At 44.8% G+C, this 27,702-nt stretch overlaps 1 protein-coding gene across 1 annotated transcript in view; it reads right to left on the bottom strand.

The window, feature by feature from the left end:
• The window catches only part of RARS1 (arginyl-tRNA synthetase 1), a 64,831-nt gene that overhangs the window by 33,501 nt on the left and 3,628 nt on the right, over positions 1–27,702 (bottom strand). The window contains exons 2-6 of the mRNA XM_075599164.1: positions 20,912–21,046; positions 15,009–15,197; positions 12,355–12,463; positions 7,608–7,755; positions 1,340–1,411 (exon numbers count right to left, since the gene is read on the bottom strand). Of these exons, the coding sequence (XP_075455279.1) occupies positions 1,340–1,411; positions 7,608–7,755; positions 12,355–12,463; positions 15,009–15,197; positions 20,912–21,046 (653 nt within the window). The remainder of the gene's footprint in view (positions 1–1,339; positions 1,412–7,607; positions 7,756–12,354; positions 12,464–15,008; positions 15,198–20,911; positions 21,047–27,702) is intronic.

Here is a 27,702-nt window from a genome sequence, read left to right on the forward strand (position 1 = left end):
TCAGCCCCTATTTAGCCAATGACACGCCCCCTCCCCTAATAGCCACGCCCTCCCCCCCCACTCCTGCTCTAAAAATCTTGCAGGACAGCGATCGCTCATGCTTGGATAGCTGGTGATATCACCGCTCTCCAAGCATGAGCGAGCTCAGCGGCAGCGTGGACTCAGCCTAAGGCCTCGGCCAGGCTCCCTGCTGGCGTGCTGGTGCGCGCTGAGGCTCAGGAAACCGGGTGCTTTCCCTGGCCTTGCGGTTGCTTACCGCATGCGCTGTCAGGGGGACGTTAGGGGGCGGGCCGAGGGCGGGCACGTCACTGGCCGGGGGCGGGCCAGTGACATCACGGAGCTGGTTCGCCCTCATTGGGCGAACCGCTCACATGACCGGCCTGTCGCGCCGGCAAGCGGGGGAATTTTAAATTCCCTAAAGACCTACGCTTCCGCGCGCTTGCGGAACCGTAGGTGAGCCCCCTACTGCCTTTGGTGATAGAATACAGGATCGCAGGCAGAGGTGGAACTAGGGATGAGGGGGTCAAGAAATGTACCTACCCCGGGGGCAGAAATTCAGCCTGGTGTCTGTGTTGCAGCACTGCGTTGATTAACCTGTCAGTCAGCACTGCAGCCGGTTATGGCGGTCTGAACCTGCTTCACTAGCACTGGTCAGTGAGGGTAGGGGTGCAGCTGCAGTGCTGACTGACAAGTGGGTTACTGCAGTGCTGATCAGTGAGGTGGGCGGGGGGGGGGGGGGGGGAAGGAATGCAGAGAGCCATTGGCAGAGGCTGGGTATGGGAGCATAGAGTGGATTGCAGAGGCTATGGGGGAGAAGCAGAGTAGCGGGTGGCAGAGGCTGGTTGGGGGAGGGGAGCAGAGAGCGGGCGGTAGAGGCTGGAGCAGAGAGTGGGAGGCAGATGCTGGTGGTGGGTGGCAGAGGCTGGAGCAGAGAGCGGGCGGCAGAGACCTGCAGGACTCTAGACCCGTCCCTGCTCTCCATGATGTCAGTGGGGAGGGGGAATGTAAGTGTGCTGTGCCAGTGTGTTTAAGTATGCTGCAATGTTCTGCGTGTCTTTGTACTGTGCTGTCAGTGTGCTGTGTATGTAAGTGTCTGTGCATGCAAGTATCTGTCAGTGACTGTCAGTGTGCTGTGTGTAAGTATGCTGCCATGTGTCTGCCAGTTTCTGTCAGTGCTCCATGTAGTGAAAGAAATTGAAAAATAAGTGCGCTACTATTGTGACTCCTAGGATATATACAACAATGGTGAACTAATAACACTGTAAAAATCAGATCCTAAATACCCAACTGAAATAATGTAGAAACACATTAAACAGTGCACACATACAGGGATATGTACATAACCTCAATAGGTAGTAAGAGGAGAGCGTCTGCAGCTGTAGAATAAGGGTGGCCCAGCACCTCATACAAGCTAAAAGAGAAAAAATGGAAAAAAAACAGCGCACAACGCTCATAGTGTAATACATTTTAGTCATCATCCAATCTCACTGTGTAGATCTTCAAAAGATGCAGAGATCCTCTCCCCTCCCGCCCACCCCCCTCCCTCCTCTCTATCTCTCTCTCCCCCCCCCCCACACCCTCCCACCCCACCCCCCTTTCTCCCCCCCTCCACCCCCCCTCTCTCTCCCCTCCACCCCCCCCTCTCTCTCCCCTCCCTCCCACCCTCCTGAGTCAAGATAGAACAGTGACGTACAGGCCTCATAAGAAAATAAATGTTTGGTTCTGATTTATATGCAGAGGTCTCTAAGGTTCCCCATAACTGTGAATGTAACAATCAACTCATTTCCAACTGTAGCATCCACAAATATCTCAGGACACTAATAAAGTCAAACCACATGCCTCCTCCCCGTTCCCTTCCCCGCCCCCCCCCCCCCCTCCCCCACCACCCTTTTTTTTTCTTTCCCCACCCCATTTCAACTCCCCCCCCCCTCCTTCACCTCTCCTGCCCTTCCCCTCCACCCCCCGACACCAACTAGAACTTGCCACATCCTAACACGTCCTACTCAAAAGTGCCCTTCTCCCCCCCCCTCCCCCCTCCTCTCCCCATCTCCCCCCCCCCACCCAACACCCTCCCTCCCCCTCTCCCCCCCCCACCCTCCTCCCCTTCCCCTCCCCCCCTTCCCCCCCTCCTCCCATCCCTCCCCTTCCCCTCCCCCCCATCCCTCCCTCCTCTACCAGGTTCAGGTCCATGGGCCATACCAAGCATCCAGGCTCACAAAAGATTTTGTTAAGAATTGTTGTTCTACCTCACCTGTCAAAGTTTTTCTGTAAGCGGTTTTACTGTTACATTTTACAGAGGGTGCTCGACCCTCTGACCGTTCCCATTCCATGTTCTGTGTCCCGGAAGTCTCCCCCGGGGTGTTCAACCCCTGACCTTCCTCGTTCCAATGAGTAAGGTTTATCTTTTCAGGGCTCGTTGAAGGCCCGCTTACCCCCACCTTTCCTCATGTGTCCCCCCCCCCCCCTACCCTTACCCAGACAGATTGTTCCGACACCTTTTTTGCTGCTCACCAGATTACAACCAGCCTCCAAGAACTAGGTGCCAGGCCTATTCAGCGTCCCCCCTCCCCCCCAGACCCCCTCAGGGGCCCCAGGTCCACCCGCTCTTGTCGTGGGAAATCCAAGAGCCTCGGAGCTTATAGCTCCGAGAAAGCTTCTAGACTCCAAATGTCTGCTATAAAATTAATATCGCTCAACGTTAAAGGTCTCAACTCAGTCCAAAAAAGAAAATTGGCACTTATAGAGTTTAAAAAAACAAAAGGAGACATCATCTTTCTCCAAGAAACCCACTATAACTCCCCTGTGCCACCAAACACATTCAAAACCGTATTCCCCCAAGCATTTTTTGCGTCTTCCCCAAGCAAAAAAAGAGGGGTGGCTATTCTAATAAGGAATAATGTCCCCTTCGTCCTCACCAAAACTCAATCTGATCCAGAGGGTCGATTTCTAATACTTCAAGGCACCCTTGCGGGCTCCCCCATAACATTGGCCAACATCTACGCCCCTAATGAAAGCCAACCCTTGTTCCTCCAGAAACTACTTGACTCACTGGAGCAACAGGCCCTCTCTTCCCTAATTATCGGAGGGGACATTAACATGGTGGCCTCCCACACGCAGGATAGGTCAACAACCCCTAGCATCCCTCCCCCTGCTTTTCCAGCTACATCCCACACTACTCAAGCTCAAAAGAAAGCCAAAAAATTTAGGGACATAATGGCAGAATTCTCCCTCACAGACATATGGAGGGCACAGCACCAGGGTCAAAGGGACTATACCTTCTTCTCCTACCCCCATCAGTCCTACTCGAGGATCGACTATTTTCTAGGCACCAGCAACATCCTCCAGGCATCCTCCCACTCAAATATAGGCCCAATCACCTGGTCTGACCACGCCCCCATTGAACTCACTCTCTCTCTGCCCTTCGTAAAGAATAACCCATACAAGTGGAAGCTAAACGACTCCCTGCTCCACTGCCCAGAAACAGAGATGTTAGTTAGAGAAAAACTCTCTATCTTTTTTCAAATTAATAAGGGGTCAGTCTCGGCCCCAGCAATGCTGTGGGAGGCCCATAAGGCCTCAATCAGGGGCGACCTAATCTCAGTCGCGGCCCATAAGAAAAAACAGAAACTCAAGCTTCAAAAAGACCTTACAGATAAGATTGCGCAACTTGAACAACAGCATAAGCACACAGCCTCCAAAAAAATATTCAAACAACTAAACCAAACTAGAGCAGCCCTCAAACACACCCAACTCGAAGAGGTAGAGAGAGCACTGAGATGGTCCAGACAAAAAATTTATGACAAGGGCAACAAGGCCGATAAGCTCTTGGCCACTAAACTCAGAGGCACCCGAGTAAAATCACAAATCTCTAAAATCTGCACTAAAAACGGTCAAATTTCATATATGGAGAAAGAGATAGCTCAGGAATTTGCGGATTTTTATTCGGACCTCTACAACTTACACCCCCCTAACCATGACCCGACATCCCTCGAGACAATTACACAATACCTGGAGCACTGTAACCTCCCATCCCTCTCGAACAAGGAACTAGACGATCTAAATAAAGAAATCTCCCAGGAGGAACTATCAGGAGCCATTGGTTCCCTTAAATTAGCTAAAACGCCCGGCCCTGACGGGTTTACCAACGCTTATTATAAAACATTCTTGCTGACTCCCCCTACCTCTTAGATATGTTCAACTCTTTCCTGCAAGGGGAACCGATCCCCTCTACAATCACCGCGGCAAACCTGGCAATTATCCACAAGGAGTGTAGAGACCCTCTCCTTTGTGGCAACTATAGGCCAATCTCCCTTCTGAATACCGATCTAAAACTCTATAGCAAGATCTTGGCAAACAGGCTCAACCCAATTCTCCCACGGCTCATTCATATAGATCAAGTAGGATTTGTGTCAGGTAGACAGGCCTCTGACAACACCCGCAAAATTGTGGATATAATAGACCATGTGCGCCTCACAGGAACCAGAGCGATGATCCTTAGTCTTGACGCAGAAAAAGCGTTTGACAGAATCAAATGGTCCTTCCTAGATCAAACTATGCTGAAATTTGGACTCAGTGGCCCCTTCCTGCAGGGGGTTAGAGCCCTCTACCAAAACCCAACAGCACATGTAAAAATTTCAGGGGGCTTCTCGGACCCCATTAAGATCAGAAATGGAACCAGGCAGGGTTGCCACCTTTCCCCTCTGTTATTCACCCTAACAATTGAACCATTAGCGGCCACAATTAGGGAAGATCAGAGCATTAAAGGTATTAGAATTGACGAAACAGAATACAAAAGCTCTTTATTTGCTGATGATGTGATCCTGACCCTCGCGGACCCCCACGTCTCCCTCCCCAATCTCCAAAGAGTGCTATCCCAATTCGGCACTGTATCTGACTACAAGGTCAATATGGACAAGTCAGAAGCTCTAAACGTATCCCTATTAGACCAGGAATGGAGACTCCTACAAGCTAACTATAAATATCGATGGAGCACTACCCATATTAAATACCTAGGAGTCAGAATCTCAAGCACCTATAGCTCCCTATACCAATCCAACTACCCCCCCCTTGTTTGACCAAATCAAAAAAGACCCGGAGAAATGGAAAAAGCTCCAAATTTCCTGGTTTGGAAGAATTACATCAATAAAAATGAATGTCCTGCAGAGACTTCTTTATTTCTTCCAAACACTCCCTGTCCCCGTCCAATTGCAGCCCTGAAACATATCCAGGCCCTTATGTTCCAATTAATTTGGAATGATAAACGGCCAAGAGTACCAAGGTCTGTGATGTTGTCCCCCAAAACAAGATGAGGTGTGGGGGTCCCCGACGTGATCAGATACTATTCGGCGGCCCAGTTGAAGCAGGCTGTGGTTTGGAACTACGACCCGGCCTCCACCTGCTGGCTAGCGATCGAATCACATCATGCTGCACCTGCCACCCTCCAGGTCCATCTCTGGTCTCCTGTGGGAAGGGAGGGAGGACCACGGCGATTCGCTCTGGGGGCAATGAGATGCACATGGGATGTCTGGCTCAAGAACAAAGGGAAATATGGCCTGCTAGCTACCCCATCCCAACTAACCCCCATCTTTGGAAACCCACACTTCCCGCCTGGGTGCTCCAAAAAACAATTCGACCAATTCCAAGGTCTAGGAATAAGGCTGATTGCCGATCTGCTGAAAAACGAGGAGATCCTCTCCTACCAAGAACTCCGCGACAAACATAAACACCAAGGTCTCCTTCTGTTCAAATTTTTGCAAATTAGGCACTTCCTTCTATCCCTAGCCCCAAACGCTAAATTCCCCCCATTAACCAGGTTTGAATCCATTTGCAGCAAGGGCTCCTACCAGAGAGGTCTGATCTCAGAGATCTATAGGGGGATGGAGTCGGCAACCAGCCCCCCAATCCACAAGTATATGCAAAAATGGTCAGAGGACCTTAATGTACAGATAGATATGGACGAGTGGGAGGATATCTGGGAATTGGCCACAAAGACCTCAATCTGGAGAGTGACAAAAGAGAACATATATAAAATACTATTCCAGTGGTACCTGACCCCGGCTAGGCTGAGCCAGATCTTCCCCGGCACTCCCGACCTGTGCTGGAGGGGATGTGGCCAAAAGGGGTACATGGCCCACATTTGGTGGTCATGACCGGAGATTCAGAGGTACTGCACAAAGATCCAGAAGCTTCTACAAGAAACTACGGGGCTTCTTTTCCCCCTGGACCCCTTGACCTTCGTGCTGAGCAAACCTATAGACGACCTGCCCCCCGCCCCCCCCTGAGTAGACTAGTATCAGCTATCCTAACCGCAGCCAGATGCTCAATAGCGGCGGCGTGGAAACACACCAAAGCCCCAGCGAGAAACACGGTGTTGAGAAGAATAGACGAGGTCATGGCCATGGATAAACTTACAGCAATGCTCAATAAAAAAATGCCACAGTTTCGGAATACCTGGGACCCCTGGAGCGGCCCGCTAGGACTAGGCCTGCATTAGGCCGTCCTCGTACTGATGGAAAGGGAGGAAGAAAACAGAGTTCCCCCATCCTCCCCCACACCCCCCCCCCCCCCAGTATGTCTTCCCCCCCTTCCCCCCTTAGACCTCCCCCCCACCCCCCACCAACTGAAAAATACCCATTTTGGGACAACATGTTGTTTAACTCAGTTGAAAAATCTTGTCATGTGCCTATGACATTGTCGTTATCATTTGGATGTATGTTATTCTCAATAAAAAAAAAAGTGATATAAAAAAAAAGATGCAGAGATCTTTTAAAGATCTACACCGTGAGACCGGATGATGAGAGTTCCCTGACCAGACTGTTTCCAGTGTTGGTAACACGTCTTGATACATGAAATGCTTTTTACTTATTGATCTGATGTACGCAGATTACTTACCACCCCTTTTTTTGAATTTCATTCCTTTACTAAAATGTATTACACTATGAGTGTTGTGCGCTGTTTATTTGTCTGTCAGTGTGCAGTGTGCAGAATTTACCCGGGCGCAAAATCCTAACTTCTGCATCTGGTCGCAGGTTTCGGTTACAAAACATTTTTTTTTTTAAAGAAGAATCACAAATGAGCCTATTTTTAAAAGTGAGCATAAACAGAGAAGAAAAGAATCCCTATCAATGGCACTTGACCTCTACTGAATAAACAATATTCTAATTAATTTGATTAATATAAACAAGAGAAAACATCTGTATATAATTTAAAACTTAAATAACGATATATAAACCGGGCTTTGAACCCCAATGTGTCCTAATTAGTAAGTTATACCACTATGACGTGATATTATGTCGGCTTCTGATCTGATCCCAGTTATAGACCACACAGTATTACAGTAGGATCAGAATCAGAAGCTGACATAATATCACGTCATAGTGGTATATCTTACTAATTAGGACACATTGGGGTCCAAAGCCCGGTTTATATAGCGTTATTTAGGTTTTAAATTATATACAGATGTTTTCTCTTGTTTATATTAATAAAATTAATTAGAATAGTGTTTATTTAGTAGAGGTCGAGTGCCATTGATAGGTTTCGACGTTGGATAATGAGTTCCGCGGAAAATGAAATGATGGATACCAAGGACCACCTGTATGTTGTTTCAAAGTTCATACAATGCTAGTGACCCTCCTGCATTTTGCTTAAACGTTACCTTTTTCCTTTCTCCGATAACAGGGGGCTGAACCCCATTCACCAACAGCTTAGACAGTTGTTTTGATACAAAATCCTTTCGTACATGTACGTTAATGAAGCCTTAAACAGAAACAGTGAATGTTAAACACAACTCTTTATAGTTAATTGCAATTAAAATACATATTCTTTCTATTACAAAAACACAAAATGAGGAAGATTAAGTATATCAAAGATAAACAAGAACTTTGGGTATGGTTCTTAATTACACAAAGGTCCACAAAGCCTTAAAATAAGGTTAAATTGGCTGAGATTGAGAGACGTTTGGTACATATGGCATTTGCCATAGTGTGGTAAACCAGGTCCGCTCTTAGGGCTCGTCCAGGCTGAGAGCGATCTCGTATGCAACAATGTGTTTGACCACCGTGCGCGGGAGGCTCTGCTGCTTGGCGAGACAAATTCTTTTGAATATGACACGCTTGCCTTGGTCATGTGTGCGCTTCAGCCAATGAGGGCGAACCGCTCACGTGATGTCACGGGCACGCCTTCCCCTGCGTGCATAACTACGTTGGACACAAATCGTCCCTGCTCTCATGGCAGGGCGCTTAAGGGAGAGCACACTCTCAAGGGAGAGCCACGGCCTTATACTTATACCTGTTGGGCAAAGAGCGCAAAATGCTTGTGGATTATAAAGTGATATACTGATTCAGTCCTGACATATTTCAGACAACATTACTCAGAAGCTGTGAGATACTGTCTTTCACATATGAAATCTCATAACCGGCCCATCTATATATGTATGGCCCAGTGATGCTTAAGAGATACTGCAGTAACAAGCTTGGAAAGCCCCTGAGTGCCATGTAGAGTATTTTTAACTTTACTATTCCAGCATCATCAATGCAGCTGCAATTAATAATTTTGCATGCACACAAAAAAACTGCACAAATCCAGAGTTGACGATCGATTTGAGTAATATACAACAATATATAACAAGTACATAACAAGGAGAAACGGGAGGCATTCATTCTTCATAGGGTGGTGGATTTGGGGGATAGCCTCCTAACAGAGGTAGTAGGGGCTTAAACAGCAAGGGAACCAAACATGCTCGGGATAGAACTTCGGTTATTCTAAATACAAAGGAATGGGGGTCTGAGGTTTTAAGCAGGTAGGAAAATGGGCAGACTAGGTATAGTCTTTCAGTAACTTCTATGTAACAAAAAGGGGCAGATGTGCTACTAAAAACAACACATACTTTATCTGATAAAGGAACAATTAGTCATTTTTTTATATTTTGTAATCTTAAGATTTGTTTTAAAAACCGGCTCTGTAGAGACAGAAAGGTCACATCATTAAGGACAATGCATATAGTGTTTGAGCAATAAAAGAAAAAAATGTGTTAGTTGGATGGCTGTGGTAGGAGTAAGAAAGACAACAAGAAATCATTTTCATTGAGAAAATTGAACTTTAATAACACAGAATATAAGACCCCTGTTCAATATGCTGTGAATCTGTTTACGGTTTTGACAGGGACGTTTTAAGCCCCATTCATATGAATTGGGCCTTAAGTTTCTCTAACATGGAGAAAACTATGTTATACTTAATATGGGCCCAAGTGAGATGTAGGATTGGCAGTACTATGACTGGGAATAAGGAACAGGAGGATGAAACAAATCTTTTTTTTGCAGTTTGTGAAACCTTTAAGACACCAACATATATTCTTCTTGAATATGGTCATTTATGAGCTCTGGAGACAAACATGCTCATGTATTATGAGTATAAACACATATAAGCTATGGCAGGGCTCTTCAACTAGTTCTCCACAGGGGCCAGATCAGAAGACACGTAGGAATAGAAGATCCTTCTATTAGGGCACTTCTGGTTTTGAACCTGTTTAAAGGAGCAATCCAAGCCAGCAATTTTTTTTACTTTTTCAATTTTTGTTTAAATATAGAATTGAAGCAGGGGGTCAACAGAGCTGAACCCCATTCATTTAAACTCCAGGAACCCTCTGCATTTAAACTCCAGGAACCCTCTGCTTCTGGAGATATTTCCCTCTGAAGTAGGGGCCAGTAGCCGGTCCAGCTGAGCAAGCTGGGCTTTAAAGTTTAAAGCTCCTGCGTCACATGGGCCAATAGGAAGCTGCACCGATATCACGGCTTCCTATTGGCCCGCAGAACGCAAAATCTTTGCACAGCGGCCACTATGTGATCCCTGGCAGCTGAAGAGAGCGGCTACCGGCACCTAATTCAGAGGTGGGACTCCCTGCTTCGGAGATACTCGGAGCTGAAATTAATGGGGTTCAGCTCCAAAGACCCCCTGCTTCAATCCTACATAAACAAAAAGTGCAAAAAAAATCACCGGCTTGGATTGCCGCTTTACCTGTAGTTCACACATAGCGCTTCTTAAAATGCAACTCTTCAGGCACGGTATACATGTCACACACCCCATGCGTTTGGCTGAAGCATTTTTGTTTCCTCGTCTCTCTATGCAGTGGAAGATACACTAAGACTACAAAGACACCATGATATAGGTCAGGCCTGCACAACACGCGGCGCGCCGGCACTCACTGTGCGGCCCGCGGCGGTGGCTCTCCTCCTCCTCCCTCCCCCGAGTCTGCTCTCCTCCTCCTCCCTCCCCCGAGGGCGCTGTCCCTCTCCGCCACCCACCACGAGCAGAGCCCGCTCTCCCCTCCTCCCCCCCAGCCCGCTCTCAAGACTGCACGCTCTTGCAGTGTGGCACTTCCGGTGCCCGCTGCTTGCGATCGCGCGCAGTCCTGCCTGCTCTGCCGCCATGATCTGAGGTGCAGGGGGGTGAGGGGAGGTGTAGGGGAGGTGCAGGGGCTGATGTGAGGTGAGGAGGTGCAGGGGGTGATGTGAGGTGCAGTGGGTGATGTGAGGTGAAGGGGGATATGTGATGTGAAGAGGGGGTGATGTGAAGGGGGGGGGGTGATGTGAAGGGGGGGTGATGTGAAGGGGGGGTGATGTGCAGGGGGGGTGATGTGCAGGGGAGGTGATGTGCAGGGGAGGTGATGTGCAGGGGAGGTGATGTGCAGGAGGGGTGATGTGCAGGAGGGGTGATGTGAGGTGCAGGGGGTGATGTGAGGTGCAGGGGGTGAGGTGAGGTGCAGGGGGTGAGGTGCAGGGGGGTGATTGGAGGTGCAGGGGGGGTGATTGGAGGTGCAGGGGAGGGTCATTGGAGGTGCAGGGGAGGGTGATTGGAGGTGCAGGGGAGGGTGATTGGAGGTGCATGGGAGGGTGATTGGAGGTGCAGGGGAGGGTGATTGGAGGTGCAGGGGAGGGTGATTGGAGGTGCAGGGGAGGGTGATTGGAGGTGCAGGGGAAGGTCATTGGAGGTGCAGGGGAGGGACATTGGAGGTGCAGGGGAGGGTGATTGGAGGTGCAGGGGAAGGTCATTGGAGGTGCAGGGGGGGTGATTGGAGGTGCAGGGGGGGTGATTGGAGGTGCAGGTGGGGTGATTGGAGGTGCAAGGGGGGAGAATGATGTGAGGTGCAGGGGGGGAGAGTGATGTGAGGTGCAGGGGGGGAGAATGATGTGAGGTGCAGGGGGGGAGAGTGATGTGAGGTGCAGGGGGGGAGAATGATGTGAGGTGCACGGGGGAGAATGATGTGAGGTGCACGGGGGAAAATGATGTGAGGTGCACGGGGGAGAATGATGTGAGGTGCACGGGGGAGAATGATGTGAGGTGCACGGGGGGAGAATGATGTGAGGTGCAGGGGGGAGAAGGATGTGAGGTGCAGGGGGTGGGATGTGTGTGGTGTGCAGGGGGGTATTGTGTGTTTGATGTGGAGGGGGAGTATTATGTGTGTGGGTGAGGGGGAGAGATGGGGGTATGAGAGATAGATGGGGAGTATCGCAAAGGTTGATAGTGAGGGGTTCTGGGGGAGATATGAGGATGATGATGAGGGGTGCTGGGGAGATATATGAGGATAATGATGATGATGAGAGGTGCTGGAGGAGAGATGAAGATGATGATGATGATTTTACCCGTGCGGCCCAAATGTTTTTTCCTTGGAGCAGTTCGGCCCTTCTCGCTTTACAAGTTGTGCAGGCCTGATATAGGTAATGTAGTACCTACTGAAATAGGTTTTACAGTGACGTGGTTATAGGCTTAAAATATTTTGGTCAAAGTATTGAACTAAATGACCCACGTTAATGAAGAATGAATATAGATTAAATACATCTTAATATACTAAACAACCTGTCATTGGATGTACAGTAGCATTTGAGGCCTTTTTGTCTCGAGGAATAGAAGGCCCACAAGTTTATTCTAACATATTCTCGATACATTTAAAGACTTCCAAACTATTATATTTCCAAAATTTTCAAGCATAACATCAGCACCATGCATACTGTACTATAATAACTACAGTACTGTATGTATGGTGCTGATGTTATATTTGACAAATGTACCACAACTCATAAGTGCGATTCAATGTGAAAAATTACACTTACAATAGCTGACTCTGCAACTAGTGTGAGCAGAGTACAAGGACAACATTGAGACCCTTAACGGGTCAAATTTGGCCTATAGGCTACCAGTTGAAGAGCCCTGGGCTATGTTATGTTAAATAGCTATAACACCTTATTATCCGAATCTACAAAAAATGTGTTATGTTTTCTGCTTTTTACTATTTCCCACCAATATTAAAAAAAATTCTACATTTCCCATCATCACTAAAACTTCAAAGGTTTAATGACTTACCTGGGCCAGCAATTTCCACTTTCTCAATTAAGTCATTGTTGGGAATGTTTTTAATTATTTTATCAGCAATTTCTCTTGGACTCACTTTTTGATCCTTGGCTTTTAGCATCTGAAATAGGAAGTCGGAGATCACACATTCGCACCAACAGAAATGTAGGCAAGAAACGGGTGAATCCATTTTAAATAACATTACTGGGAGTTTTATCACGGTCAATGCTCCATACAGAACAATTTAACCTTGCTCCTAGAGACACCTAAAACCTTGTGACTGTGACATCGCTTGGTGGCCAGAGTTCGGCATCTCTGTAGATAGTATTTCGAGGTTCCCTACAAAACGGGAAACGTTGTATATCGACACTGATTAATAACAAAAACAAATGTCTACTCCTGTTAATGTAAGCTATTTTTAACACAGGAAAGGGTAACCCCTAAAGGGGTCAGTGTGTACCCCGCACAACACCAAAGGAGGGTATGATAGTGTCCTGTTATGACAGGAAACTACACTGCAATGACTGGTGTAGGGGTGGTGCTGACTGGGAGTAAATAGTATTCTAGACAGAGGGAAAGAAAGCTCCCTATTGTGTCGCACTGGAGAGATACCCTTACTGGTGATACAGTGTATGTGTACATAGAGGTATGGAGTCAATATATAGCTGAGGCAGATCTCAGGCCTACATAATTACCTAACACTAATCCACTCATTACCAATACCCAACATACAAACACCTATACAGACATACCGAGCTCTTAGTCTCATTCATAGAGAAAAGCACTCTCATTTATATAGGATCAGATGTCTGACGACCTAAGGTTGTATTGAAGTAGCTATTACCACGTTAATTCAATAGTATAACCGTGGTATACAACAGTGTTTAATAGCTATTGTTATTTCCAACACTGGCGTCTAGATTCAGCACACTGACGTCTCCTTTCGTTTTTAATTTGTTTTAATATTTTTGGGTTCGTTGTTTACTTTACTGCAATTATATTTTAATTAGTCTATTAATAAATTATTTTAAATCCGGTAAGGGTGTCTCTCCAGTGCAACACAATAGGGAGCTTTCTTTCCCTCTGTCTACGAAGCTATTTTTATGCATAAAAGCCTTCATATTTTTAGTATTGAAAAAGTTAATCTTAAATTGAAGTTCCCCTTTAAGTGATACATGGTTGCCTAAATTATTATTATATTATAATTCCGCGGGAAATTAAAAAATGTGTCCTAGCTGCTGGCGGCTGTCCTGAGTGTCCTGGTGGGCGCACACAAGGTCACTCTCACAAATGTTGTCAGAGCGGTGGCTGCACAAGGTGTCCTGCGGCTGGGGAGGACATTTAAAGATGACGGCTGAGTGAGGAAGACATTTAAAGATGGTGGCCGGGATGGCTGCACAAGGAAGACCTATAAAGATGGCGGCCAGGGAAGTGAGGTGACTGGCGGCAAGACGACCTATCGGGAGTCATCCTCGCCGCGGAGTGGCCAGATGGCGATTTGGCTGCAGCCACATGTCCTAGACCAGGGGTGCGCAAACTGGGAGCGCGCGCCCTGGGATTTTGTTTGGGGGGGCACGGTGGTTGCAGCGGCCCCGCGCTCTACCCCGAGGCATTTAAGTTACATGCCGGGGGTCCGTGCAAGGCCTCTGCAACCTCAACGTACCGGGGATTTGTAGTCTTCTGGACGCGTCGTCATGGCAACACAGCGTCAAATGACGCTACGGGGTCATGTGACATACGTGTCGCCATGGCAATGCGCATCAAAGGACGCTGTGGGGTCACGTGACGCCGGGTCGCAGAGAGGGGGGGGAGGGCGCAAGCGCTGGGGCTGTCGCACAGGGGGGGAGCAGCTCCAAAACTTTGCGCACCCCTGACCTAGACAGTGCAATAGGGCTGCCTATTTCAAAAGAGAAAGTGCTGTGGCTTCCTAAATGGTTGATATAGCACCTCGAGGAAGCTCTTAATACATTACAAATCATTAAAAGGGGAATAAAGAGTGGGGGATGGGATACAGTAAGTTGTCTTATACCACACAACGGATTTTGAATGAAATGCTGCTTTAAGCCAGAAGGGCTCAGCTTTGCATCACAATGCCTACTAACTTTATACACCATAATATCGCTTAAGAAACTGTTCCACGAATGCTACACATTTATAGTTAAGTGGCAATACTACAAGTGGACCCTGGCCAATAAATAAAAAAAAAACTACTACAAAACTACTACAATCTCACTTGTCAGATAGCATTCTGCTGTGCAACTGGAGTATATTAATGATAGTGGAAAAGGAAAATAAACTGAAAATTAATGTTCGGAATAACTGTATAGAAACAATCTTTCTATTTCAAAAGGTTTACCTGCTTGGAAATATGCAACCAAACAGTGAGATTAGATCTATATTTCCCATCTATTTTAAAAAAACAAATACAAAGTGTAAAGTTACTCTGCTATTCCATAGTGCAAAAAACAAGTACTGAATGTGCAAATTGCATACAGCAGGGCAGAAGAAAGGCCATACAAACATGCCACACTTGTCAGGTGAATAGATGAATATTGTATTCTTCTACCTGTCTCTCATGACATGAAATCCTAATATCCTACAATGTAATATGCTCACAGTGTACATGTTTGCAATGTAGATAAGGCAATCAATAGTTATCGGTTTACCTGTGTCATGGCCATGGCACTGTTGCACTGGTAGTCCCCAAATTTCGGCTGCTGGTTCGGTGTGACTGCCTGGGGGACATTTTCCAGATCAGGATATGCAGATTTGATGGCCTTCTGAAAGACCTCTTGAAGTTGGACATTGATGTTGATCATGCTTTTTGCGGACTTGTTTCTTTCCTCTTGGAGACTCTGGGAAGAAGTCAAGTCTAAAAGTTGTACTTTCTTTTTGCATGTCACATTATTTCCTTTTTCTCTTTAATGAAGCTCAGGCACATCCTGAACCACTTTGAGATAAGTGGCCGGTGGGTATGTAGCTTGACAGAATGTCACCACCATATGGGGCGAGAAATATAGGATAAGGGTAACCTTGTCTTCTAGTGTTGTACCGGCTCCTACAAAGTGCCGGGTACCCGGGAAAAAAGAAAAAAAATTGCCTGCCGGGTAACCGGCCAGGTAGTTTTCACTTACCTGCAGCTGGAGGTGGAGGGTGACGACCACGGCGGAGGGTGAGGAGGACCACGGTGACATCCTGGTGGCGTTGGGAGTAGCGGCAGACATCCTTCATCTGCTGATGCCACCGCCTGACGTCCTTCACAACCGGTGCCGGTGAGAGCAAGAGAACATGTGACCGGAGCAGGAGCATTACTATTGGACAGCCGAGGAGTGCGACTTCCGACGCAGCTCCTCCCTGGCTGTCCAATAGTAACGCTTCTGCTCCGGTCACATGTTCCCCTGCTCCGACTAGCACCAGCTGTGAAGGACGTAATCTGCTGATGCCACCGCCTGAAGGATGTTTGCTGCTGCTCTCACCTCCACCAGGATGTCGCTGTGGGCCTCCTCACCATCTGCAGCGGTCCTCCTCACCCTCCACCTGCAGGTAAGTCTTCTGCTGCTCTGCTCCTGTCATTCTCCAAGAGGAAGACCAAGGGAGCAGAGCAGAACGGAAATTACCCGGCACCGGGTTCCAGCCCCCTGGTGCCGGTTCTGGGTAATTTCCGGGTACTGTAAATAGTGCCGGGTACAGGGTAATTTCCGGGTACCCGGTGTATCAAACACACAGATACCCAGCAATTTCTCAGAAACCCCCCCAAATTACCACAAAATATATATATGTATATGTGTCAAAAGGGGTGCTACTGGGCGTGGCTAATTGTATAAAACAAGAAACAAAGAAGTCCAGAGCAACATCCAATGTGACAAAATACACCGTGAAAATCCTATATATCTCTTGAAAAAAGTGTCATTTAGTTCACTCTTTGGCCAAAGTGTATAAGCCTGCGAGTCACTTTAGAGGCATGACCATAATATCGCAGGTCCAAAACACTAACTGATTAAAATCCTTATTTACCTCTATAATTAGAGGAAGAATGGTCCTGGCATTGAACCTGTCGCAACCAGCTGCATGAAAAGAAAACCTGCTTACTTGGACAGTGGGGAGGGGGGAGCTTTAAACTCTGTGTGGTAGGAGTCACTAACCTCCAAGACAGCTGAGACCAGCTGTTTAGCTGAGCTTCTACAGATCTACCTTCGTAACCCCTAATCATAGCTACTGCTTTGAAAACATAGTACAAACATATTACATTCTAACAGTTCCAATTGTCTAGATTAGACCTTGATTGTTTGCAAGCTGTGATACCGATTGATGGACAAATATAGCACTTTTTATTATTTAACAAAACAATGGTCGACGAGTGACCATATCAACATACATTGTACTGTAATAAAGTGATAGGAGCTGTTTTCATTTAAAATATGTTCTAATTTTAAATAAAACGAGTCAGTGAGTAAAGGTCCTGACTCTGAAAACAAATTACAGTATTTGAAGTAGGAGATTCTGTCTCAAATCCCCGGTGTCAGCTCCTTGGGCAAATCACTATCTCCCTGCAGGCACCAAACATATATGAGACACACACAATCTTTAATAGTACCAACCGGAGTGCTTCTGGGAAAGTGACATCAAATATACAACAGTAAAGAAAGAAGCCCTAATGCACATCCAACATGGTGTGCATCCATACATCCAAAACACAGATTGTAATCCCGTCAGGGACAGTGACTGTAAAATTCTACGTACAGCGCTGGAAACTACGCACTATACTGTAATTGTGAAGTACTTTGAGTCCCATTGGGAGAAAAGTGCTCTCTGATTTATTATTATTATAGTTTAAATTAGCAATTCATGCAATTTTTTAAAGTATTTTTTAACATAGGATTGAAGCAGAGGCTCTCCGAGCGGAACACCATTCATTTCAGTTCCAGGGACCTCCAAAGGGGTGCCGGTATCTCGGCAAAGTTTAAAGCTCCCGTGTCACACGGCCCAATAGGAAGCAGAACCTGATGACGTAACGGCTTCCTATTGGCCAGCAGGGAGCAGGAGCTTTGAAAAGTGGCCATTACATGAACCCTGCTAGCCGAGCGAAGTAGCTACCGTCTGTATCTCCAGAAGCCGGGGGTCCCCAGAGCTGAAATTAATGGGGTTCAGTGCCGTAAAACCCCTGCTTTCAATCCCATGTAAAAGCCTTTGGATTGCCTCTGTAAATGACTACGTAGGAAGCAGTTACTGTGCATTCTATAAGTATACATTATACTTTCACTGCTAACCAATAATATACTTTTGTTTGTGTTTACATCACACATGGGCAAGGTTTAAAAACATACGCTATATCATGAGACAGAGATCGTCTTCCAAAGTGATGTGCAAAATTATCAGCACGTTTTTCTTAATTTTCCCATCTTTGTGCAATTTTTAGTACAAATTGTTTAAAATGTCGCCAATTATGACCAGAATTTCACCACATCCGCGAGAATTTTGGTGTCGAGTCATGGGATCTGAATTTAGTGTCATGTGAACAGCAATTTTTTTTTGTCTGCAAAAATGTTCAAATTTTCACTACATTTTTCGCAAGACTAAGGCTACTTTTGTCTTTTTCTTAAACTCGTGCTTTCTTACAGACTGAACTCTAATTGAAATGTAATAATGCTAACAATCATATTATAGGGGTTATGTCTGAAAGTCTTTCAACTACAACACTAAGGAAAACCAGGTACCAAAAAAAACAAAAAAAAAAATCACAGCTGATTTATCAGAGAAACATTTCTATTTTCTTTGATGAAAAAAAGGGGTTAACCGGCGCCAATGAGGGTAAATACCAGTCCTGTTGTGACAGTCCAAATACAGTCCTTGGGATGATGAATGGTGATGATTCTCACCTCAGCAGTGCATATGTGAAAAAAGAGAAAGAGAAAGAAAAATAATAGTGCAGTAAATCAACACAGGGGGGGTGGGGGGGGCGTGTCACAGATACTGACAAAAAAACAACAAACAAGACATACAAACATATAACACTAGCACGGCCTAAATATTAATAAAAAGCATATTTATTGATGTGGAAATGTGCATAAACCGCATCCGGAGGGGTAAAATTGCAACCCTACTCACAAAATGCTGGAAAGGTACAGGCAGATCTGCTGTATGCAGCTGGGCTCTCAAGATGGCGACCGGAGCACTTGTGCTGGCGTCCACACGTGACTAGGAAGCCAGGCAGGTGACTCAGATGACGAGGCCTCTGGGCGGACGTGACGTCACCCCCGTTGTGTATTCTCCACCGGCTCACAGGACTCCAGTCCTCATCAACAGCCGCAATATCGCCGTACCTCGGTTCAAAACACTTGTTGGAGACTGCAGAGTTTCTCCTTTGGAACTGCAGACTTCACCACACTGAAACACTCTAAAAATTTGAAACTTCCCTTTTCCCTTCAAGTTTTTAGAGTGTTTCAGTGTGGTGAAGTCTGCAGTTCCAAAGGAGAAACTCTGCAGTCTCCAACAAGTGTTTTGAACCGAGGTACGGTGATATTGCGGCTGTTGATGAGGACTGGAGGACTGGAGTCCTGTGAGCCGGTGGAGAATACACAACGGGGGTGACGTCACGTCCGCCCAGAGGCCTCGTCATCTGAGTCATCTGCCTGGCTTCCTAGTCACGTGTGGACGCCAGCACAAGTGCTCCGGTCGCCATCTTGAGAGCCCAGCTGCATACAGCAGATCTGCCTGTACCTTTCCAGCATTTTGTGAGTAGGGTTGCAATTTTACCCCTCCGGATGCGGTTTATGCACATTTCCACATCAATAAATATGCTTTTTATTAATATTTAGGCCGTGCTAGTGTTATATGTTTGTATGTCTTGTTTGTTGTTTTTTTGTCAGTATCTGTGACACCCCCCCCCCCCCCCCTGTGTTGATTTACTGCACTATTATTTTTCTTTCTCTTTTTTCACATATGCACTGCTGAGGTGAGAATCATCACCATTCATCATCCCAAGGACTGTATTTGGACTGTTACAACAGGACTGGTATTTACCCTCATTGGCGCCGGTTAACCCCTTTTTTTCATCTGTTTCCCTGACTGGTTGTACCACCAGTCTTTTACCTGGCTGCCTGAACATTTATTCATTAGTATTCCTAGCGCTGTTTTGCACCTATTCCTTTTTTCTGTATTTTCTTTGATGAATATTATGTTAAGTGAATTCTATAAATTACATTGGTAATAATAATAATAGCATGTTCTTGTATAGCGCTGCTAGTTTTACGTAGCGCTTTACAGAGACATTTTGCAGGCACAACAATGATAGAAAACCTACAGGCTTCAGATGACGACTGCTTAAAAAAAATGATTTTATGGGGATTCATAAACCACTGGTCATCGAATGACAACAGCTGGAGAACCCGAACCAACATGGCTTATTTTAATATGGCGGTCCTCAACTTTCACATTGGAGTTCTTCAATTACAAAAAATAGAGCAAACAAAAATATTTGTCATTACCCATTTTTTGGCCAACCCCTACAAACATGGCTCACCAACTGGTGGCCACCGAGCAAAATCGGACCCGAAAGACTTTGGAGTGGCCGTTGGACTGTCTGTACGTGCCCTTTTTATTGTAGTTGCTCAGGAAGTGAAGTAAAGTGTTTCACACTAAACGTCACTTGGAAGTTAGGGTAATAAAAATATATATGGTACAGGTGTTATAAATCTTTGCAAAGTCTTAAAGCAGCAATACAAGTTTCAGTTAGTGTGTTTTTTTATTTTTTTATTACAGGATTGAAGCAGGGTGTCTCCGGAGGTGAACTCCGGGGACACCCTGTTTCCAGAAGTATGGTACAGGCATACCCCGCTTTAAGGACACTCACTTTAAGTACACTCGCGAGTAAGGACATTTCGCCCAATAGGCAAAAGTTATGCACATATATGACTATTGCACTACAGTACATGCATCGATAAGTGGGGAAAAGGTAGTGCTTCACTTTAAGTACATTTTCGCTTTACATACATGCTCCGGTCCCATTGCGTACGTTAATGCGGGGTATGCCTGTACTGGTATCTCTGCAGCCAGGGAAATACTGTGCCTAACAGAATGGCGGCGTTTAAATGTCCCGCGGCACGCAGGCCAATAGAAAATCGGAGCGACATCCCTTGTGGCTTCCGATTGGCCCGCAGGACCAGGACATTTAAAATCCCCAGAGATACCTGCACTCTCAAGGAGGTAAGTATCTCTGAAGCATGGGGTCAACAGAGCTGAAATTAGTACAGGTCAGCTCCGGAGACCCTTGCTTCAATCCTATAATAATACATTTTAAAAAATTTGAAAATGGCTGGTTTAAAGTATAATTGTTAAGTCTTTAAATGTATCAAACATTACATTATAATACTCGTGTCCCATATACTCCTAATTTTGTTTTCAGATCTAGCTCTTCAGAAAGCTAGTCGCAGAGCCCTTCCCTACAAGTTCCCACAGAATCCAAAGGTTTAATCCAAGTACAGGATGAAAACTACTGTAGCCCAATAAACATATAACTGTCATTAGTTCACTTTGGTTCAGCGTCGGTCAGAGCCCCTTTCTCACCACTCACCTTGCGCAGAATGTTCAGACGATACTTAAGCTTGGCGTTCTCTTCCCTCAGTCCGTCTAAGCTCGGCGTCAACCCTACAAGACCAACATTTTTCAGGCTTTCTACCTGAGCAGCCAGAGACTTGATCTCTATTTCCTGACACGAAGAAAAAAAAGCATACATATGTTGGATGATTTCCATGGGTAAACAATGAATTCGGTCAACATTGCGCAATGTTTAAAAAAAAAAAAAAAAAAACAGTACATTGCATCAGATTATCAGATTCCAGTAACGGCACTTATTATTTATGTAGTAACTGAGAAAAGAGACCATTTTATTTTATTTTTCTACTAATCGTTTTGCCTTAACCATATTTTTTTACTAAATAATGTTTTTTTTTTTGTTTTTTTTAAATACACATCAAAGCATCACGTGTCAGAGTTGTAACATAGAGACAACAGAAGGAGGTTCCAAAATAAACTCACCTGATTATACACAGACAATGTTTCCTGTATATTACCTAATAGTCAGGGCTGCCAACAGAAATTGCTGGGCCCAGGAGAAATATAAGAAGCAACCCCCCCACCCCCCCCCCCCCCCCAGCAAACTGGAGGGAGGTAGAAGGTATGGGCGTGGGGGCGGTATGAGGTGGTAATGGGCCTAGGGGGATATACGGGGGTAGTGGGCCCAGGTGGGGTATAGGCAGGCAATGGGCCTGGGGGGGGGGGTAAGGAGGCAATTGGCCTGGGTTGGGGGGGGGGAGGAGGTGAGGGTGGGATATAGGGAGGTAATGTGCCTGGTTGGGAGCATAAGGGAAGGTAATGGTTCTGGGGGGCTTATGCAGATTGTATTTTAAAACACAGGGAAAAAATGGGGAAATCGCCAACAAAAAAAACGAAATAAAAAAAATATCTGATGAGACAAAGCAATTACTGAGGAGAGAGGAAAGCAATCCAAAGAGGCAGGAACAAGAATTTAATATGAAGTGCTGTTAAAGAAAAGCCGCAAACGTATAAAACTGAAGATATATAACTGGGTGTACATTAAAATGCATAAAAAGGCATGTTATGTGTACACAGAAATCAATGCAAAACGCAAAAAAAGGAAACAATAACAACTTGTGAATTTGTAAATATAGTGACTATATTTGAATGTGTCAGAAATAAATGAAATGCTAATAAGCTGTAAAATTATTATTAAAAGTGATGTGAAACACACTCCAGTATATGCAGCTTAAACATTATGTTTCCTCGATACGACCACAAGAAATGTGGACTAGATCCTTGACCACTTTCGAGAGGCTGTATCAATCAGGCATATACCATAAAGGGACAATCGCCCAGTTTTACCAGGTACTGATACAGCAACATAGAGGGCAAACAAGCAAAAATATATCAGATTGGGGAAAAGGATATATGAAATATCATGGAGGAGGACTGGGAAGAAATATTTGAAAGAATAGCTAAAGCTTCCAGATGCTCAGCGGTTAGAGAAACTCATTTGAAAATCTTTCACAGATGGTATTACACGCCTGTACGTCTCCATTCTTTCTTTCCATCAATTTCCCCCATGTGCTGGCGTAACTGTGGACAAGTGGGCACGTTTAAACATATCTGGTGGTCTTGCCCCAAGATCATCCTATACTGGGGAAGAATCAGAAGACTAATAAAGGGGGTACTAGGTTTGGACTTGACATGGGATATGGAAACTGTACTTTTATTAAAACCTACAGACGGTCTCAGAAGGAAGGCAGAACATTTGATAATACAAATTCTCTCGGCAGCTAAAGCAATGATAGTGAAACACTGGAAACAGAACGATTTCCCACCAATCACAACAGTAATGAATAAAATGAACCATGTTATGACTATGGAAAGATTAACCAGTCTAGTCCATGATAGATTTAATAGCTTCTTGACAACCTGGGACCCTTGGGCAACTTATATATGGCAAAATCCAAATCTGACCTAAAACCGTGAACGCAGATATGACCTCAAACCAAACTGTTTACATTTCTAACACACAGGATGTCTTTTATATTTTTATATAAATATATGTATACCTCTACTTGCAAGTTCCCTGCGCGGAGACCATAGTGGATGATTCCCCCAACCCTTTTCATTTTCTGTACCCCCCCCTCCCTTTTAAGTTTTGAAAAACAATAAAATACAAGGAAAAAAAAAAGTGATGTGAAAAAAAAGTATTAATATTGCAAATATAAACTATATATGTAAATAAAAATAATATATTTTTTTAAATAAGTGCTATTCACAAACCAATAAAAGTCCAAAAATATTTTTGACAGAGTCCCAACAGTATAAAGTCCCACTGGTTAGTGAAACTCCATGTGCATCCAGAAAAGGAAGTCTCTTAGGTGTACTTTCAACTTCTCTTGACAGACCACATACAGTAACACCTAATAGTAAAAACAGAGAAGCACACACAACCATAGTGCAGTGATTTCCTTTCATGTTATAGATGAGTAAACTGCAGTTTATGTGCTTACAATTGAAAAAACTCATTCAAGCTTTACAGTATGGTCACCGACGGCTCTGATGGAGCTTTCAGCATACATACAGGGGGTGATACGTGGCTAGCCGTCTCCTCGCCTCCGTGTCGTAGCTCGACCCTCTTCGGACCGACAGTCACACGTCAATGGGTCCTGCATGCAGAAGTAGCTGAACATTAAGCTTTCCAACATAAAACCAGCAATTAGATGGGCAAAGGTCAGTGACAGAGAAAGAAGGTGAGAACCTCTGCCAATCTGATTGCTGTTTTTATGTCGGAAAGTGGCTCAGCCTTTATTACCTTACTGTTCAGTTACTTCTGCATGCAAGAGCCAGTTGCTGTGTGATTGTAAGAGTATAAACTGCCCTTTACTTATCTTGAACATTAAAAGAAATCACTGAACAATGGAAGCGGGCGCTTCTCTCTGTTTTTACTTTTAGGTATAACTGAAGATGAAAGAACATTTGACTGAGATACAGTATGTTGAAGACTACCGAATATAACAAAAGCTTGAAGACGACAAAGCAGTAACATGATTAGATTGAGTGTAATAATTTACTTCTAACAAAACAATGGAGCAACAATAACAGACTGTGCATTTATCAAAGAGAGTTGAGGACTTTGAACTGAAATTCTATGAGAACACAGATAACACAAGGCACATAATCCAGCAGAGGAACACGAGAAGAAACCACCAATGGTGTAACATGCGTCTTTCCAGAAGTGGCAAAAGCAATAAAATCCATGAAAAATGGAAAGGCTGCCGAGGAAGCTGGATTTACAACTAAAATCTTGAAATATGCGGGGGAAGAAGTAGAGAAAGTCCTTGCAAAATTATCATCATGCTGCTTGAAGAACAGGAAATTCCTAGAACAATGGAGCAATATCATAGTTATCTTCATCTACAAGAAAGGAGAAAACGAAGACCTCAAGAACTACAGGCCAGTCTACTTCCAATCACTTACAAGATTTTTACAAATATATTTACCAATAAGCTGCAACAGACCCTGGACTTCTTTCAGCCTAGAGAACCAGCGGGATTTCACAGTGGATACATCCAAGACATACAAGAAGTGATTTTCCAAAGTAATGAATACAAATACCATTCCATGTAGGATTCGTAGGTCACGATAAAGCATTTGAATCTGTCTACAACTACTGTACGTGGTTCTAAATGCATTAAGAAAGCCACATCAAGCATTAGAGTGCATGAAGATACAAGCGAAATAAGGATCAGTAAGGGAGTGCAGCAGGGAGACACCATATCACCGAAGCTTTTCCCAGCAACACTTGAAGAATTGTTCCATACATTGTATTGGGAAGAAAAAAGAATCAAAATCAACAGTGAATACTTCAGTCACCTATGATTTGCAGATGACTGTTATTTTTGCCACATGTCCAACAGATCTCCAGCAACAAATCTGAGAACCTGCCACAGCAAGCAGGAATGTGGGCCTCCATATGAATCACAGCACGAGAAAAAATGATGTTCAACTTATGTGTCAACTTTACTAAAGATGGAAATAAATGGAATAGAACTCGAAGAAGTCAAAGACTATGTCCACATTGACCAGCAAGTAACAATGGATGGGAACCTTTTGAATGAAATCATCAGGAGAATTAAAATGGGATAGAGAGCATTTGGAAGAAACAAGACAATCTTTCAAGGGAACCTTGCACTGTGTTTCAAGAGGGATGTGTATGGCTGTAAAACTTAGACCCTAAATACAAAGATAATTCCGAAGCTTTAGACAACCAAAGAAGTATGGAGAGATGTATGCTGGGTATTGCACAAAGACAGGAAATAAAAATGAATGGGTTCGGGAACAAACAAAAGTCTGTTACATCATCACAAGAAAGAAGACATTAAAATGGCAGTGGACCAGACAAATCACAAGAAAAAAATGACTATGGCTGGACAACGATAGTACTCGACTGGATTCCAAGAGAAATGAAAAGACAAAGATGACGACCAAAATTAAGATGGGAGGTGAAATCAGAAAATATGTTGGAGCAACGTGGAGAAGAGAGGGTTGCAACTGCAGTACCTGGAAGATCCTTGGGGAGGCCTTCATCCAGCAGTGGATTGACAAAGGTTGAAAATGATGTTGGTATATGTATATGTGTATATATATATAGGTACTGATACCTCTACATGAAAATATGGAAGATACCACATTGTACCGCACTCAAATGAAGCTGGTACTGATACCTCTACATGGATATACATATATATATATATATATATATATATATATATATATATATATATATATATATACATACAGAAAAGGACTGCGCTTGGGTATGGTGTGACAGCAATAGTATAATAATAAATAATCAGAAAATGTATAAATATATAAAAAACCTAAATGACAATAATAATATTTAACTGTGCAATCAATACGTTCACCAAATGCATATATAGTTATAAAAAGATGTGCTGTGGACCCAATAACAAACTTTTGTCACAAATCCTTTGAAGTCCAAATGAAGTTCAAAAAATGCAAGAAACAGAAAAGCACTGACAGGAAAAAGGCTGCTTCTTTAAAGGGCACAACGACCTCCCTCTCCACCTGCATAGAAAATAGAAGAAAAAAGCGCTCAATCCTAGTGCATTACTGTGCAAAAAATGGTTTAATTCCCAATAAAAGGCTCATAAAATGAACTCACAAACATAAAAGATAACAAAAGCATTGTATGAGTAATACTCATGCTCCAAAGAATCTGTAAGCGCTGCTGCTCTGCTACTCTGCTCCGTGACACCACTGCATCCAGTACAGCCCTCGTGTATCTCTGCCAGCAGGAACTCACGTCATCAGGCTCCTCAGGATGCAGCTCATCATTAGCCTGATGACGTGAGTTCCTGCTGGCAGAGATACACGAGGGCTGTACTGGATGCAGTGGTGTCACGGAGCAGAGTAGCAGAGCAGCAGCGCTTACAGATTCTTTGGAGCATGAGTATTACTCATACAATGCTTTTTTATCTTTTATGTTTGTGAGTTCATTTTATGAGCCTTTTATTGGGAATTAAACCATTTTTTGCACAGTAATGCACTAGGATTGGGCGCTTTTTTCTTCTATTTTATATATATATATATATATATATATATATATATATATATATACAGTGCTTGACAAATCACCCAAAAAATCTACTCGCCGAACCAAAAAATCTACTCGCCACCTAGTCCCGCCCCCAACCCCGCCTCTAGTCCCGCCCCCAGCCACGCATTTAAAAAAAAGCCATAAATTGAATAAATTCCTAGTAAGAACATTCGTTTTTGATATTAGTTTATTTATTGTATTACATTATACTACAATTAGTCCTTGGTGTGTGTGTGTGTGTGTGTGTGTGTGTGTGTGTGTGTGTGTGTGTGTGTGTGTGTGTGTGTATAAATGTCGAATCTAGAAAAAAAAAGCCAGATGTGAATGACTAGTTTCCTGCACCCCTTAACTAGTGTCTGGATGCCCCCGCTTCACAATATTTAAAGCAGCAATCCCACCTGGGATCTTACCTGATCCGCAGACCCTCAAAGTCCAGGTACCCTCATTCCCGCAATGTTATACATTGGAGGGGAGGTGTTCGTTACCTGTCTTCTGGGTTAGGGGGGGTTCGATGTCTTCCGTGTGAAGCTTGAGTCAGATCTGGAAGTAAGCAGTATAGGTTATTTCAGTGTAGTATAGGGCAGTTAAGATATCCAGATCCAGAGTGTGAGAGTGTGTGGGGGAGAGAGCGAGAGTGTGTGGGGGAGAGAGAGAGAGAGAGAGAGTGTGTGGGGGAGAGAGAGAGAGTGTGGGAGAGAGTGAGTGAGAGAGTGGGAGAGTGAGAGAGAGAGAGAGTGAGAGAGAGAGTGGGAGAGAGAGTGGGAGAGAGAGAGAGTGGGAGAGAGAGAGAGTGAGAGAGAGAGAGTGGGAGAGAGAGAGTGGGAGAGAGGGAGAGAGGGAGAGTGGGAGAGAGAGAGAGTGGGAGAGAGAGAGAGTGGGAGAGAGAGAGTGGGAGAGAGAGAGTGGGAGAGAGAGAGAGTGGGAGAGAGAGAGAGTGGGAGAGAGAGAGAGTGGGAGAGAGAGAGAGTGGAAGAGAGAGAGAGTGGGAGAGTGAGTGGGAGAGACAGAGAGAGAGTGGGAGAGACAGAGAGAGAGTGGGAGAGACAGAGAGAGAGAGTGGGAGAGAGAGAGACAGAGAGAGAGACAGAGAGAGACAGATAAAGAGACGTCAAGGCGCCGTGACGTTGACGCTGCTCCGCGCTGATTGGATGTTTTCAGCCGACAGTGCTCTGAAAAACAGCTTGGCTGTCGGCTGA

The sequence above is a fragment of the Ascaphus truei genome, chromosome 5, assembly GCF_040206685.1.
Source record: "Ascaphus truei isolate aAscTru1 chromosome 5, aAscTru1.hap1, whole genome shotgun sequence".
NCBI classification, from domain to species: Eukaryota; Metazoa; Chordata; class Amphibia; order Anura; family Ascaphidae; genus Ascaphus; species Ascaphus truei.